This window comes from Wolffia australiana, chromosome 18 (genome assembly GCF_029677425.1).
Source record: "Wolffia australiana isolate 7733 chromosome 18, ASM2967742v1".
NCBI classification, from domain to species: domain Eukaryota; kingdom Viridiplantae; phylum Streptophyta; class Magnoliopsida; order Alismatales; family Araceae; genus Wolffia; species Wolffia australiana.
In genome coordinates, this window is record NC_135852.1 from 5,518,110 (window position 1) to 5,528,555 (window position 10,446).

Below are 10,446 nucleotides of genomic sequence, written 5' to 3' on the forward strand. Positions count from 1 at the left end.
TATCCAGTGCTCAGATGTGATCTGAATCAGTGTAAAAAATATTTATCATATTTCATAGTTAGTCTACAACTGCAACAAAGTTATGTTTTGTGCATCTAAAAAGTTTTAATGCTCAAGTCCTCATACAATGAGGTCTTGTTGGTATTTAGATCTAGAATTTCTTCTAAGGTGTACTTTACTCCCTCTATCTTCTCATACAGGACGTATCTTTTAGTAACATATATATAGGTATATTTGAAACAAAAAACATTTTTCTTGAGGTGGCAGAAGTATTATCCATGTATAACTGTTAGATATCCAATATACGACTCTCAGTCCTAGACTCTAGCTAATTTGTGTCATGCCTCTTCTCTTGGGACATACAACCCACAATTTAACATGCTTAAGTTGGGTATATTGAATAAAATATTACTAGGTAACATGTTAAGTGGATATGCAACTTTTTCAAGCACATATCCCCAAAAGAACACTATAAATGTAGATAAGGTTATAATTCGTCGTACAATGTCCAAATTGTGTGACTCCTATCTAATCTACCATCCATCTAACATCAAACTAGAGGGATGATGTACAATATTAAAGTCTTTACCCTTCATGCATTGTGTGAATTATACACCCCAGTATTCTTTTCTTAAATATGATTGAAAAGGTTTAACATTCTTTTGGTTTTATTGAGTTGGGCCAGTTCAAATTGGTTGATCAATTTTGATCATATACGAGCTTATTTCTGACCTACTGGATTATCATACCAGCTCTGGTTTAAAAGTAGATCAAAATACAAAGTTGGTGGATTAACCGACGGACTTATTAACCTATCAACTTGGAAGTCGGTCATCAAGGTCGGTTTGTGGCTTGTCAGCCCCTACACATGCATGTGCACCAGTTTGATGTTGGCGTCGGTACCATAGCTTGCACAGGCGCTGATTAGCATAATTACTGCTGCTGTTAGTGGCGCTGGCAGCTGCTTGGAAGCTTCTACCATTGGCAATTTTTGCCCCGGGCACCCAAGGCACCGTCAATAAATGTTGTGTCTTGGTTTTTTGCCTGTGAAAAACAACATAAAAACACATTTTGGGTGGTTTTCGTGTCGATCAAAGCCTAAAACCTCGCTCTGTTAACATGTGCTGAAAATTTTGTGCCTCAATTGACACGCGTCAAATTTAACTGTGCAGTTATAAATCAAATCAAAGATGGATCTGAAAAACAATAATATAGAAAAATAAAAAATATCCCTTATGCAAGAATCAAATCTGTGATTTCTTGGCTCCTTGAGTGAGCATCTTCAAGCCGTTCAGATGTTTGACCTCTAGATGTATCCACACAATCTTCAAAGTACTAGATCTCCTCTTATTTCTACAAAATCTCCTGTTGGAAACATGAAGCACTAATAGCAATGGCCAAGGAAGAAGAAGAGAAGAAAAAGTGGGGAGGACACCCATAGTGACTCACATGGCTATCAAATTAGGGTGCCACCTTTATTTATAGTGTACGGTGACATTTTCATAAAAGTCCTATGGAAAATTTCAAAAAAGTCTTCAAAATTAGAGCATATTGCCTAAAATATAAAAACCTTATGTCTGACCATCTAGGCTGATGCATCAGTCTAGTTAATAACTTAATGTCCCAATAACCTTTATTAGGCTGACCTTATTAATTAGTTGTACCACATATAGATTGATTACTTAATAAATTATACGTTTAACCATATCAATTGTTTAAGTTAGCATCCCATCGGGTTTCAAGCTACACTTTTTTCCCTAAAAGATATAAAGGGGATGGAAAATTTACCATCATTCTTCACTATTTATGTATGATCCTTCATTCACACAAGACTTCTAAATGAATTAGGATACATTTAATCATCAAACCCTAATATATCATTCTGTTGGTACTTATAAGCGTGAAATCATTAGAGAAAAACTTTTCCATATTTCCACTACCTTAGCAACATATTTAACTTCATCATCTTCCTTGACTCAGTCTTCTTTAATACCACAGGTGGATGATCCCATGTCGACCACACAATCAACTTCATCTGAGCTAGGAGGATATGGAATCCCTGATTAGCGACATATATTTTATGTTCACCACACAACCGTCCATCCAGAAGGTATCTTTGGAGTTTCAGGTCTAAGGACCACTTAGACAACTATGATTGAAGATAGACATAATATTTTCTGAGATTCATATGGATAAATTTTATGAACACTTTCCCCAAAAAGCACCATAATATGATCTCATCATAATTTACTTAATAATCTCCATATTATGATCTCATTGAAATTTGTATCCATGGATATTGAATGAGATGTGTAATCTATGATTGGCTTGCAGGTGACTCATATTTCCAACAAGGAATAGTTGACCCATGGGCTGCACCCTTAGGGGCTGCCTTGTTACTTAGGCAGGCCTTACATTGAATGTCCCTGGTGCTGAACCTAGGCCCATATTATCATATTTTTTAATCTTCATCTATTTTATTTCCATTCTCCTTGATATTTTTCTCATCATTAACCTTGAATTTTGAATAAAGAAGTGAAAATTTGAAATTCATCTCCTGGTCAACCTTTGAAATTTAACCAACAGGTCTTGCTAAAAGGTCAACTTTCTTACATATACATGATACTAACTCACTCCATTGAGAAATTTTTTTTAATGTTTAACCCTGGCCTATGTGGCAGTTGAATGCGAAGAGAAATGTGCGATAACCCCATCAACAAGCCACTGTGATGGGCTCTTCCCCATAAGATCTTAATTTAATACCAGGTATTAAAACCATAAGAACAGTACTGCTCTTTATCTTAATCTAAGTTATTTCTCTTCGCTGGATGTTTTCAAGGATGTTTTGGACATTAACTCATGGTTTACCATGTATTGACCAAGGTCATACTTTGTTGACTACGGTTGGCAAAATCCAATTAGAAGATGAAAAAAACTTAGAACATCAATAGACATCATCGATCTACTTATTTTAAGTCATTGCTCAAGGATTGATTCTTCATAGGTGTCTGAGACAAGGTTTTGGAGAAACCAAAGGTTCAATGAAAGGTTTAGTTCTGAGTTTTTGAATTAATTTTTCCCAATCAAAAAATCTATGGACTGAATGGTGAAAACTATTGACATGGAAAAGTATCATAGCTAGGACTAAGGATCTGCATGCACCTGTATAACTATCACCCCATTCACATATATCTATGTACATAATATCGACAAACACTATGTAGGAACTCATTTATAATTGACGAAAGGCTTTTCACTAAATTCATTCACCAGCTTAAAGGTTAGATCCTTACCCTAGTTTTCACTACATAAAATTCTTTACTAATAAAGAGGACCACTTCTTAAGTAACTATTTGTTGATGATGGGTGCTATTAACTTCAATGATTAACCCCAATACGTACGAGAAAAAATAAAATATCAAGATTAAGAGTAGTGATTTCATGAGTAGAGACGCCCTTTAACAAATGTGGAAGTGCTGAAGATAAGTCTAGGTTGATAAGGATGATCTATTGCTGAAATGCAACATCGAAGTAGAAGATGATGCTAATGATTTAGAAAACTATTTCAAAGTGAAGAATCTCCCTGACTGGTCAATTTATTCAATGGAGCATGATGACCAAATGATAGATGCACCTTAATCAGTGTGTGCAAAAAAAATCACAACACCTAATGCAGAGTAAAAAGGTATATAGATTAACACTTAGTTATTAGAAATTCTTGAAGATATGGCTGTTCCATCAATCTGAATTCAATGGAAATGTACCAATCCTGCATTATAAATATCAACATGTGGTTGGATCTCTGAGACGATGAACGAGCATAGCGGGGGGCCATGTATTGAGATTTTGACTGCTTTTGGATGACACCTTGTTGGATTTCTTCTAAAATTTTTCACGGAAATTTGATGTTTATTAGTTGGGCTAGCTTTGAGCATGAATCTTGTGAGACAAGGAATATCCCTCAAAACATTATTATGTATTATCACGAATTGAACTTAAATATTGTGTATAAACCACCCCTATATTTCTTATTGCACCCTAACTTTGCAACTAACAAAGATTGAATTGAAGATTGCGCACCTGATGAGTGTGAAATATTCAATAATTTCCAAAGCAGATATGCTAAAGACATTAGGTGGAACTCGAAGTAAACATGAAGTAAATCTCCCTACATTGAGCCTCAGACTTTCAAGTTTAGTTATTTTTTCAATCCCTTTGACATTGAGGAGGCTTGACTCAGGATAACTTCTGATTTAAACATAAACCTAGCATGCTTATTAGCGAGCAGAATTCACACCCTTTAAGAATTCTTTTCTTTTAGACGAGTTTCATATACAGCAACGATTCATCTCATGTTATCTATGTATTCCAATTCTGACGAGTCTAATTTTCAAACATTTTCAGAATCCATCCCATAATATTTCCACACCATCTGTTCTACCGTTTTCCTCAATTTCTCTGGCTCTCTGTGACATTTTCTCCAGATTTTTTGCAAATTTGGTTTTCATGCAGGACTTTTCTGATAGTTCATTATCAAAATCAAATAATGAATCAGCCTAGTTTGTTTTCTATTGTATAAGTATTGGATACTTAAGTACGCACATTCTTGGTAGTTAACCAGTAACACTGAATGGTGTGCGATATACCCAACAAAGAAAGTACCAGGATTTTGACTGCCAACCCAGCCATACAAGCCGTCAGCCCATAGAGAACAACAAGTACTCAACACTAAATTTTGGAGAGGGCCCAACCAATTTTCTCCTTTGAGGGACATGCTTTCTATCAGGCCTATTTTTTCTTGTTTCTTAAGCAACTAGCCCTCGACAAGGAGTTTGGATTTGCTGGGAGAAAAAACAGTGACTTTGCTTCCTTCTTCTCTCTCTCTCTCCATCTCCCTTTAAGCGACGAAGGTGAAGAATAGGAGGCAAATGCCATCGTTTAAGAATAAAGCAGGATTTATGGAAAGATAAGCGAGAATTTTGGAGAGTCACTGTCATACTGTATGTTTTCTAATATGGAGTGCCACTTGCATCAGTTAACCAATACTTTTTTGTGACTTACATCTGAATCTGAGATTTTTCATGGTGGGAGAAATGAGAATTTCTCAGATCACCTTTGTCAACACAGAAAAGTGGGGCCAGAAGCCTTGGGCAAGATAACCAGAATAAGAGATGCTTTTGAAACTTGAGCATGATCTTAAATCTGGCTGGCTGGGAAAAAAATTGGGAGATGTGGAATGAACAGGATGGAATGGAACTGTTATGATATTTAATGGGAATAAAGCAAAAATTTATGAACTCCATTCACAACGAATGAAAAAGAAGGTGAGGAAAGAGTTGGGGAGAGAAAAAAGAGCACCAGAGCAGGCCCATGCACTCTACAGCACAACCTTCTGCTTGGGTTGAAGAATTGGCGGGTCGACGTCGATGCCCATGTTGGCGGCCGTGCCGGCGATGATCCTCATGGCTGACTCCAGTGTAGTACAGTTCAAGTCAGGCAGCTTCTCCGTGGCTATCGCCTTGACTTGCTCCACTGTCACCTTCCCCACCTTTTGCCGGTTCGGCTCGTTTGAGCCCTTCTCAACCCCTGTTTGCACCAACCCAGTTGACAAACTGATGTCAGATGCCTAAAGTTGTCTACTTTACTCGTACCCAATTGACAAATCGTTATCTTTCAAAGTAGGAGAAGAAATAGAAATAGACGATCGTTTACTCTATGCATTCATTAACCATGTTCTTATCCCATCTGCAAGTAGACATGCAGTCTTGGAAACAGATCAAGCATTAAGAAAAAAATCCGACTATCTAATGGTTCGGGCGTATCCTATCCCCATGTACAAATGCTGTCAGGGGAAATTACCAAAATTCAACCTTTTTGTAGTCAAACAAGACGGAAATATTAGGAATTCAGATCACATCTGAAGTGGTCATAGAACACGATGAATGAATGCAGGTATAGATGACGAGATTGATTCGTAAATCTTCATGATTCCGCATGGATTAAACCAGTTCATCGTCTGGGCAACAGTTGAAAAATTCTACACTTTTCTGGGTTCTTATCAGGAGAAGAGAGATAAATAAATAAACACCCGGTATTAAGGAACCAGAAGAAAAGCCTATACCTGCTGCTTTCAATAACAGAACCGAGGCCGGGGGAGTTTTCAAAACGAAGGTGAAGCTCTTATCCTGATCAACGAAACAGATTTTCACCCAATTGTACTCAAATTCGGAAACTCAACAGTAGAAAAAAACTAGAAACTGAAGCGCGTCCGATGCGTAGAAGCTAGAAAAGAACCAAAAAACAGACATCTAAAAAAACAAATCTCAAGAACACGAAGAAGACTCACATCGAAGACGGTAATTTCGACGGGAATAATGTAGCCGGGTTTGTCGGCCGTCTTCGCGTTGTACTCCTTGCAGAAGGCCATGATGTTCACTCCCTTGGAACCCAAAGCAGGACCCACAGGCGGCGCCGGAGTGGCTTTCCCCGCTTCCAGCGCAAGCTTCACCCCTCCAACGACTGGGCAGGCCCAAAGAAACATCGAGAAAAAATGAAAATTAAACGAAAAAATGTGAGATTTTGGGGGGAAAATTCCTCACCCTTCTTGGCTTTTCCCCCTGGTTTTGGAGGGGCCATGGCCTTCACGGTGAAGGGCTTGGCGTTGCGGAGAGAGACGCGTTCTCGGCGCAGGAACTGCTGGGAGGAGAAGGCAACGGAGGAGGAGAGGGGGTGGAAGAGAGAGGAGGAAAAACTCCTGCCCTTTTCGGAGGAGGGTGAGGAGGAGACGCGAGGAAGAGGGAGGAGAGCCGTCGCCATGGCGATGGCAGACCAGGCAGAGAGCGAGGGAGGTTGGACGAGTGGATAAAGCGAAGGAAAATACAACCAGCTAACACTCTCCTGCCCAATCTACCAGCTTTCATATGCAAACCGAAGGTGAAGTTGCCTCACCAAAGAAAAAACCCAGCCCAATAAGAGATTCTAATCTTATTTTTAATATTTTCTAGGGAAATATTGAGTGTTAAGTTTGATTCTGTGACATGAAAATTTTGTGAATAATTTGTAGTTTACATTTATGGTGATTCATATAGTTTGTTAAATAGAAAGTTAGGAATGATAATATGTAAGCTGTTCTGTTGCATAGTTATTTATGATAATGTTTTTTTTCGAAAAAGAAAGAAAGAAAGTTTAAACCTAAAATGGCAAAAGGAAAGCCCCTTTATAAACATATTTAACTGTATAAATCAAAAGGGCAAAAACAGATATAGAACGTTTATAACCAAATGTAAATTGGTTACTGGTGGCTGTTGACAAGTGTTCAAGTGAAGGATATCTATATGACATCTAATTTTGAACAAACTGATATCCAATGTCCGAATGAAATCGTGATGATTTTGGATAAAAGATATTGGACGGTTATTGAATATCCATCTGATATGGAATATACACCCAATTTCAAATATCCGGACATATATTGTTAGTGTCAAGACGTGGGGGATGCTTGTGCCAGACATCAGATTCTGATATCCAAGTGAGTATAAATCCTTGGATATCAAAATCCATTCATATGCCAGATATTAGATTCTGATATCCTATTGAGTATTGATACCTGGATATCAGTATCTGAAATTCAAAATTTTTTTGAAGGCGACATTGTTTAATTTATAAGAAAAAACAAAAAACATGTGTATAAAACCTTCATCCCTAAACTCAACTGACAAATCCTCTTAATTGTCAGCAACATGCTCGGCCAACTTCGATCTATATTGCGATGATGGCTATTGGTTGAGTTTGGGTCAGGCTTCCAAATCCCTTGTTCTGAAACCATTCACATATTCGGCCTCTAGAAGTATCTACATAGTCAAGGTGCTCTTGGATCTCCGCTTCTTCTCTAACTCTCTTTGAGGCTCTTGTAGATTTCTCACCATGAAGACACACTTCTAGGTTGAAGGAGAAAATGAGAAGGAAGAAATAGGAGCACCTTGCTCTGGCTGGCCTAGGCGCCTAAAATGGGTGCCCGACAGTATTTATACTTTATTTAATTTTCTTTCATAAAAACCCATGATTAAAAAATATACACACCAATGCCCCTATAATCTTATGTGTGTGACCCTCTAAGCCCATGTACCATTCTGGTTTATAACTTTAATGGTCCAATAACAATTCTTCCCCAACCTTATAAATTATATATATCAACATGTAGACTAATTCCCTAATAATCAATTTAACCAAATATATAGGTTAAGTATCCAACCCTGGGGGTGCCAAGCTAGATTTCGTGCTCTAGAACATACATAGTATCAAATAAACTCCATCATCAGTTACAATATATGTATAATTCTTCATCTATGTGGGACTCCCAAATGACTTAGGGTATGGATAATTGTCAGAGCCTAATATGTCCTTCAATTAGTACTTATACATAATGGGGATCATTGGAGAATGCCCTTTTCTAATATCCTCACTACCCTGGACAGGGATTTAACTTCACCATCTTCCTTGAGTTAATATCCTTCTATACCAAGGGTGGATGATACCATCTTGACAACTCAACCACCTTTATGTACTTCTTACTATATCTAAGCTAATACTTACTTGAATTCCCCAGTTACAAACACTTAAGCCATAGTCAAAACATAGTTCTCCATCCACAATATGTATTTTTGCATTTGCTGTTAATGGGTAACTTACACAATAGTGACATGAGTCAACCTGATTGAAGTTCAGGCATAATACCATTCAAGGGTTCATACATATTAATTCAGTGACATCTTTCTCCAAAGAACACCCACCATATGTCCTTAGTGTCTTGAGACTAACGACCACATGATCAGCCATACCTTTTTGTATAAGTAGAATCAAATATTATTATTATATTGGATAAGTCGATGGGCATCTCAACTATCCATGGAATAGGAATAATTTGAGTACACATTTAAACACAAGTGATTGTCGTATTGTGATCTCATCATAATTCAATAGGTCATAGCATATATTTATGGACTCATTATAAACATTGCACATGAATAATAATGAGTAAACATTTTTTCCATTGAACTCAAACAAAAACATAGTTGTGTAATTTGCCCGATGACCACATAATATCCTTCACACACACCTTATGAGAACTCATGTCATAATTGGGTGGATCTTCAAATGGTACACACTGACATTTTCAGCCTTTCCTCAGTCATTATTGTCTGTGTTAATATTATGTATCCACGCTTCTCCTCATTGTCAAAATATCCCACTCACATCTCCTTCTATGGCCACTAGTGGGAGGAATGAGAAAGCTTTTTATTGCTTCTAGTATGATGACGTTGAGAATGTGCACAACACACTAGATGCTTAATGTTGATAACATGCAAATAAGCATGATAATATGCATTATGTATCCACGCGAATCACCAAATAAGCACAACACACTAGATGCTCAATGTAAAAGCTACTTTATGCATTTTATCTTGAATTTTATGTAATTTTCACCAAAAATACATATGTCCACTAAATATTTATTCTTGGATTAAAGTCGGTATATTTTTATGTTTATAAGGATTAAAACGGATATTATATATAGAAAGAATTAATTTGGTGAAAATTTCATCCAAAAAGGAGTTGTAGATAAAGAGATATTTAATTTTGAATTTGAGACAACTTTCTGAATTATATTTGATATTTGCCTAATTTTTTTAGGTTAAAAAATGGCAAAATCAAGGCCCACTACGGAGAGATGATGTGGAACAACTGGTGGCTCTCTTTTCTTGTGAAAAAATTCAATTTAGTGCCTTACAAAGAGGGATGATGTGGAACAACTGGTGGCTCTCTTTTCTTGTGGAACAAGGCAAATTCATGCCCTACAAGGATGGATGATGTGGCATGCTCTGGTGGCTCCCTATTTTGGTGGAACTACTCAAATAAATGAATGGCTGGAAATTCTCAAAATTCAAATGGCTATAACTGCTGATCCCACGGGTAGTTTTGGCTGAAATTTTGTGGGGAGATCCACCCCTTATTTCTCTTTCTGTATCATATGGCTGAGCCTGTTAATAGATCCCGAAATTAGGCTCTTCTTGTACTTCATTTTACCTTTCTCCATGTGGGAGACCTTGTGAAACAAAGGTGTATGAATTCCAATTTAGGTTTTTCCTCTTTCTAAAAGTGAGTTTCTTCCCTTTCTTGATGTATCTTCGTGTCTATTGCAACACGCCAAGGCACCCGGCGCGATATACGGGTCCACGAAGGGAGATTAAATGCTTGGAAGCATCACCAAAGGAATAGGTAAGTCCTAAACAATTAATTAGGATCTTTATTCCATTTCCCCCATCTTTCTATCCATTCCACATTCTTATATCACTTCACTCTTTATTATAAGTTATAAAGCCCTATGAGTAGGGATTAATAGTTTATACCACCCATTCCTAATTAGGGTTTTCATAGGAAACCCCTAAT

General features: G+C 37.3%; 1 protein-coding gene across 1 annotated transcript; it reads right to left on the bottom strand.

The window, feature by feature from the left end:
• Positions 1–5,248: 5,248 nt before the first annotated feature.
• On the bottom strand, positions 5,249–6,938 carry LOC144715086 (uncharacterized). The gene is made up of 5 exons (XM_078589975.1): positions 6,678–6,938; positions 6,600–6,639; positions 6,347–6,519; positions 6,122–6,185; positions 5,249–5,586 (listed from the first exon to the last, which is right to left on the bottom strand). The coding sequence occupies exons 1-5, from the start codon at positions 6,918–6,920 to the stop codon at positions 5,378–5,380; spliced, it is 729 nt and encodes a 242-aa protein (XP_078446101.1). The 5' UTR covers positions 6,921–6,938; the 3' UTR covers positions 5,249–5,377.
• Between the last annotated feature and the right edge of the window lie 3,508 nt (positions 6,939–10,446).

What these genes read in the sequence shown, in the direction of transcription:
- LOC144715086 (XM_078589975.1), bottom strand. Translation starts at nt 6,920, where the DNA reads ATGAAAGCTGGTAGATTGGGCAGGAGAGTGTTAGCTGGTTGTATTTTC. An exon ending in AGGGGGAAAAGCCAAGAAGG is followed by an intron (nt 6,520 to 6,599) that starts GTGAGGAATTTT and finishes GGGCCTGCCCAG; the next exon opens with TCGTTGGAGGGGTGAAGCTT. An exon ending in TCGAAATTACCGTCTTCGAT is followed by an intron (nt 6,186 to 6,346) that starts GTGAGTCTTCTT and finishes TTCGTTGATCAG; the next exon opens with GATAAGAGCTTCACCTTCGT.